Source organism: Bremia lactucae, linkage group LG2 (assembly GCF_004359215.1).
Source record: "Bremia lactucae strain SF5 linkage group LG2, whole genome shotgun sequence".
Lineage (NCBI taxonomy): Eukaryota > Oomycota > Peronosporomycetes > Peronosporales > Peronosporaceae > Bremia > Bremia lactucae.
The window spans coordinates 1,613,941-1,619,463 of record NC_090611.1 but is presented as its reverse complement, the minus strand read 5'-3'; the positions used below and the strand labels follow the sequence as shown (position 1 = coordinate 1,619,463).

The 5,523-nt window shown below is 44.7% G+C and overlaps 3 protein-coding genes across 3 annotated transcripts; 2 read left to right on the top strand and 1 right to left on the bottom strand.

Annotated features, from left to right (window-relative positions):
* Positions 1 to 377: 377 nt before the first annotated feature.
* Positions 378 to 733, top strand: CCR75_009211 (uncharacterized protein; the record flags this gene model as incomplete). The annotated part of the gene is made up of 4 exons (XM_067967254.1): positions 378 to 427; positions 449 to 510; positions 539 to 596; positions 643 to 733. 4 exons carry the CDS (start codon positions 378 to 380, stop codon positions 731 to 733), a joined length of 261 nt encoding a protein of 86 aa, XP_067822046.1.
* A 256-nt stretch (positions 734 to 989) lies between these two features.
* Positions 990 to 1,958, top strand: CCR75_009212 (uncharacterized protein; the record flags this gene model as incomplete). The annotated part of the gene is made up of 1 exon (XM_067967255.1): positions 990 to 1,958. One exon carries the CDS (start codon positions 990 to 992, stop codon positions 1,956 to 1,958), a length of 969 nt encoding a protein of 322 aa, XP_067822048.1.
* Positions 1,959 to 1,993: 35 nt separating this feature from the next.
* Positions 1,994 to 3,656, bottom strand: CCR75_009213 (uncharacterized protein). The gene is made up of 4 exons (XM_067967256.1): positions 3,474 to 3,656; positions 3,326 to 3,389; positions 2,358 to 3,240; positions 1,994 to 2,292 (listed from the first exon to the last, which is right to left on the bottom strand). Exons 1-4 carry the CDS (start codon positions 3,638 to 3,640, stop codon positions 2,135 to 2,137), a joined length of 1,272 nt encoding a protein of 423 aa, XP_067822047.1. The 5' UTR covers positions 3,641 to 3,656; the 3' UTR covers positions 1,994 to 2,134.
* Between the last annotated feature and the right edge of the window lie 1,867 nt (positions 3,657 to 5,523).

Sequence of the window (5,523 nt, the reverse complement as noted above, 5' to 3'; positions counted from 1 at the left end):
CTTCATATCAAGCTTATTGAAACCCTTTATCACCGTTCTCGGGAGTTGGCTGCGCTCGCACTTTCGTAAAGTCAACGGACAATGCACGGCGGGTCTCACGCGTTACCGGCAATGATAGAGCCAAGGCAATGCCTTTGAAGCATCAAGCAGATACAAACCCGATAATGTACCATCTTAAATGTTGAAGCAGTTATCCACAGTTAATCCTTTTCAGATTTTTAGTCGTTTACGATGACATTCCACACTTTGGTCGTATTACATGCTACCGGCAATCGGAAAGACGGACATATCGATGCCGTCTTGCTGACAACGGAGAAGAGCTAAAGAAGCCCATTTGATGCTTCACGGCCAAAATTCGCAGCAATGTTGAAACATTGATGTGTCGACTTTCCGACGAGGGGGGGCAATTAAATGCAAAAGCGAAATAGTACCACCAAAATTTAGAAAGCGTGTTCCATACTTTGATTGCCACGCAAAGTTTCAGCATCTGTGGATGTGACGACTGTCACGGTGCTTCCGAGCACTTAATTTTTTGCAGCAATAAACATCCATAAGTGCGGCTCGCAGTCTGCGACGACGGATCGGGGCGCCACAACGTACAATATTCTATCGGTAACTGCATCGAGGATAGTGCTATAACAGGTGGCTTTCAAGTGTTGACAATTTGTCAGGGTGGCATCGTACTAGTTTGTCGATGTGCGAAGAAATCGTGAGAAAATGTGCATGTATTTAATTTTCATGGCCTGACCGTCAGCAAAGCGCTAACTCGTTGTTTATTTACTTACGATACGCTCACTATTAACTCCTCGAAATTGATCTACCCTCATTTCGGCTGATGTAATTTTGCACTAAGCTGAGTCGAGTTCTTTCCCCGATCACCTAAGTCGCATGCGGCCAGGCACCAGCTCGTGCGTTTTACATCTTTTAATAAATTAATTCCTAAAAATGAATTCTTTTCTTCATTTAAACCTTAGTTGTCAATACAAGCGATGGCTGAATTCCAGGCCATTATCTTGGCTGGCGGTCGCGGTATTCGCTTGTACCCTTTGACCGAAGAAACGCCAAAGGCGCTTCTTCCAGCTAATGGAAAGCCACTAATCTGGTATCAACTTCAATTGCTCGAGACTTCGGGCTTTACTGAAGTGCTTGTGGTTACTGTTCCTGACCTCCTGCTTCCGATCCAGGACTACGTGACCCGCGAGTTTGACGGTAAGATTCACGTGGAGCTCTGTGAGGTGGCCGACAACACCGAGACGGCGGACGCTTTACGAGAAATAGCTGACAAGATCAAGTGTGACTTTGTCGTGCTGGCCGGCGACCTGGTCACGGATGTGGTGCTGCACAATGTGGCGGACTTTCACCGCATCAACGACGCCAGCGTCACCATGTTGTTGCGTCAGGAGGCACCTGCTCACAAGGGTAAGGGAGAAAAAGCACGACGTGACAAGGACATGACGGACTGCATTGGTCTCGTTGCGGGTCAAAGAGACGAAGAAAACCGCGTCGTATTGATTTCGCAGGCTGTGCATATGAACGAGGACCTGTTCGTGGCAAAAAGTCTGTTGAAGCGTCGTAGCCACTTTGTACTGCACACGGACCTGTACGATGGTCACTTTTACTTCTTCTCGCACTGGGTGCTTGACCTGCTTCGAGAAAGAAAATACATTGCGAATATCAAAGCCGACTTGGTCCCCCACCTCGTGCGTCGTCAATTCCGTGGAAAAGAGGCACTGCCCGAGAGCATACGAGAAAAAGCCGTTAGCAAACAAGAACTTGCAGCGTCGCTGTCACTATCGGTAGAGAAACACGATCGTGAGGATCTCGTGCGTTGTTTTGCCTACATTTTGCCGTCTAATGCGTACTGCGAACGCGCAGACACGATCCCGGCGTACCGAGCGATGGACAATGAGGTCGGTTCGCGACTGCGCATTAAACGATCAGGATCCTTTTCGAATTAATATAAGACAGTTCTTTGGAGGGAATTATAGTAACAATCGTTGCAAAGCCTTTTACTTGTTGTATCAGATTAAAAGTTTCAAGATGAAGTGCTGAATACATTAACACCAAATAGCCCATCGGCCTTACGAAATGACGAGCTACGATAGAGGCAAGTGAAGCCAGATAAGGAAGCTATTTATAGCTCTTCGTGGTTGGTAGCGTCATCTGGTGACCCGGACAGAGCTGCTTCCAAGATTGTAAGGTCCCCGCTAGGCAGAGAAAGTGGATTCGAGCCGTCAATAAGCTTGTCAAGAAACTCGGAAATGGCACGTTCATCACTTGCATCAGTGAGCGCTGACGCAAGACACGAAAGCGATTAGTATCACGTTGAGATCGTATCAATCGCCACGTTTACTTACCAGAATACTTCACTTTACGGCCAGGCTTTACAACGATCACCTCTGCAGTCTTAACGCCCAAAAAGTTAGACAAGGAATGATACGTCGGATCATCAACCTTGCTCGACAGAAAAAGGAACGGGTCCCGACGGTACTTCTTGGCCAGCGCACGCACTAATTTGATGTCGGCCTTTGCTACTACAACGCACATCTTTCCACGCTTGGCCACACAATTGCGAACCAAAGTTGCATCCAATGCTTTTAATGCGACAATGGGTTTCTTCGTCGCCACTCCGGGGGACGGGAACGATGATACTATTGGCAACATTTCATCCTTCTCTGCTACCTCCGTATTCGCTAGAGCGTCACCAATAAATTTCGTAGCCGCAGCTTTATCCAACTTACTTACATCGGATACAACATACTTTTGGCTGGAGGGATAGACATACATAACCGTAGGGAGTTGGTCCTCGGTCAATTCAAAATGGCTAAGCATCTTAGTATCCGATCCAGGTACGAAAGCCAACTGCACCTTTGGTTGTTTCCTCTTTTTCTTGCCCTCCGAGAAAGACTCGGCAACTTCACTTAACCACGACGGCACCTTGGCACTTTTCTTGCCCTTCTTCGGTGAGCCAAAGAAGACAGCCGATGGCAACTTCTGATTGAAGAATGCATGCGCCTTCTCGATTTCCAGCGTAACGACGCTAGCACTACTGACACCTAGTTTCTTGGCCTCTGGCGAATTCATGACATACTGCACGATCTCGCTTGTCGTACGTCCACCGCGGTAGTCTTGCGGACGCTTTTTGGTTGCGCCAAATTCTTTAATCGTTGGGAAGCCCTTGATTTGATACTTTTGAGCCAGCTGCTGATGTTTCGTGGCGTCAACAACACCCAATCGCGCCTAAACATCCGCAATTTAATCATGACAATATTCGTTTAAAATTTGAGTGCGTTCCCTTGTATTCATCTGTCATTTAAATGCCTACATGTTTCTTCAGCTTCTTGGCCGCAGCTTTGTACTCAGGCTCTAGAGTCTTGCAGTGGCCGCACCTACACAAAAGATCATATTGTGCTTAGTCTGTTAGCGCATGTAAAGTCATGAGATAAGAAATGTCATTAAGCGAGAGGTCATACCAAGGAGCGTAGAATTCCACCAGCCAATAATCGGGGCTCTGCAGCACTTCTTTTTTAAAATTCTTGTCGGTAAGGATCGTCACCGAATCCTTTGGGCCGTAGTCAGCAAGCCCGCAGGTGACAACGGCACAAAAAAGTGATAACACTAAAGCGACACGTGGAGGCATTTCAATGTAGTAATGGATTTTGAACTGAGCTTCCAGAATAACACGCTAGGCTTCCACGTATACGGATGACACGGTACTTTATTCAGAATATTCAGCTTTTTATTCCAAAAGAAGATTTCGATAATCGAGCGATCTACTGTAAATAAATCAGACTGTCAATCGTAGGTAGTCCTTGCACCCACGTGCATTGTGACATACCCATCTAGCTGGCAATTACAGCCCTATGAATTACAATACTCTAGAAACACACTGACTTCGTGATGAAAGACATTCTGCTAATAGCAAATGCTTAGAATTTATAAGCTCTCGTCTGATGGTTCGAATAATGTGGATATTATACGAAATATAATCCAATATAAAAAATGACATTAAATTGCATGTAAAATTTCAAAAAAGCATTTTATTATCAATACCTGAGATAGATAATATCCTATCAAAAATAAAGCCAAGCACATTCGATTTGGCTGTGGATATAGGCACGACATCCATCACTATTTTGACGGGGCACTATTTTAGTGCAAGTGGTGCCACACGTCACTTTACGTGCAGAGGAAGACTCTTTGAAACACTTGCTTCAAAGAGTGTTAGAAGTAAACTGTTTTTAATATAATTAAGTTCTTCTGTTTCTATTTATTTACTTACTAACTTAATTAAATTCTAATACAAAACATGTACAGTAGGACCCCTCTAAAGTAATACGCTCTAAAGTAATAATACGTCCTAAGTAATAAAATTTCGTGGTCCCGAGTTGGGACTTAAGGTTAAAGTAATATTTTGCCAAAGTAATAAAGTAATATTTCTTAAAGTCCCACTATTAGTAGACACATACCCCAAAAGTAATATATTAAGTTGTATCTAAAAAAAAAAAATTTTCAAATAACTATACTTCTTTTGCCGCTTTTGAGAGAAATCGATGGAGAGTGACTTGCTTCTTTCCAGTAATCTGTATCCTTTCAAAATCGTCCAAAACTTCATTCAGTTTCCTGTGAGTCGTGGAAGTATCACACTCCCTCTGCATGAAGTACAGTTTACACAACCTTATTGCATCAAGGACGTCCTTGGCTTTCACGGGGGCTGGCACTTCGCTATCATCCGCATCGGGAATCCCTCCTTCCACTTCTACAGGCAAAGACAATCCATGTTCTTCCATTGTTACTGCCACAATGTCTTCTACGTCAGGACTATAGGCGACCTCTCTCTCCAAGGGGTTGTTGAGGATGGCGTTGATGTCCATTGGATTGCGGTACAGTTGATCATTCTGTAACATCAGGTCATCTGCAACATTTGCGGGGGGTTCGGTCGCCCTAGCAGGAACTTGGATGTTCAAGCTTGATGTCCGAATTTTGCAGTGATTAAAACAATTACGAATAGTTTCCTTGGTCACCATATTCCAGGCCTCCACAGCCCACACCATCGCCTTCAAAACATCCACTTTTTTATGCGCTTCCACATTGTCAAGTGTTTCATCCAGCTCCAATGCTCTTAGCAAGTTGCGATTGAAAATTTTTCTGTAAAAGGCCTTCAAAGTTCGAATAATGCCTGCATCACAAGGCTGAATTCGGGAAGTTGTGTTGGGCGGCAGGTAAAGGATTTTAACATTGGCCAGCTCCGGCAAGCTGTCAATTGGAACATGAGCAGGACAATTGTCCATAATCAGCAGCACCTGTCTTCTCCCCATCCTCCGATTAAACCATTGTAGCCATTTCAAAAACAATACACTGTTCATCCAAGCCTTCGGGTTTGCCCTGTAGTGGCAGCCAAGGTTCTGACGATTGATATTTTTGAGACAACGGGGATTCAAGTATTTCCCAATCACCCAAAGTGGGACACGATCTGAGCTATCTCCGTTGGCACAAACAACAAAAGTTAGCCGTTCCTTGTGC

Excerpts from the sequence above, each read along its gene's own strand:
- CCR75_009213 (XM_067967256.1), bottom strand. The coding sequence starts at position 3,640 with ATGCCTCCACGTGTCGCTTTAGTGTTATCACTTTTTTGTGCCGTTGTC. Across the intron at positions 3,390-3,473 it reads GTGGAATTCTACGCTCCTTG|GTGCGGCCACTGCAAGACTC; the intron begins GTATGACCTCTC and ends TCTTTTGTGTAG. Across the intron at positions 2,293-2,357 it reads CCGTAAAGTGAAGTATTCTG|CGCTCACTGATGCAAGTGAT; the intron begins GTAAGTAAACGT and ends GTCTTGCGTCAG.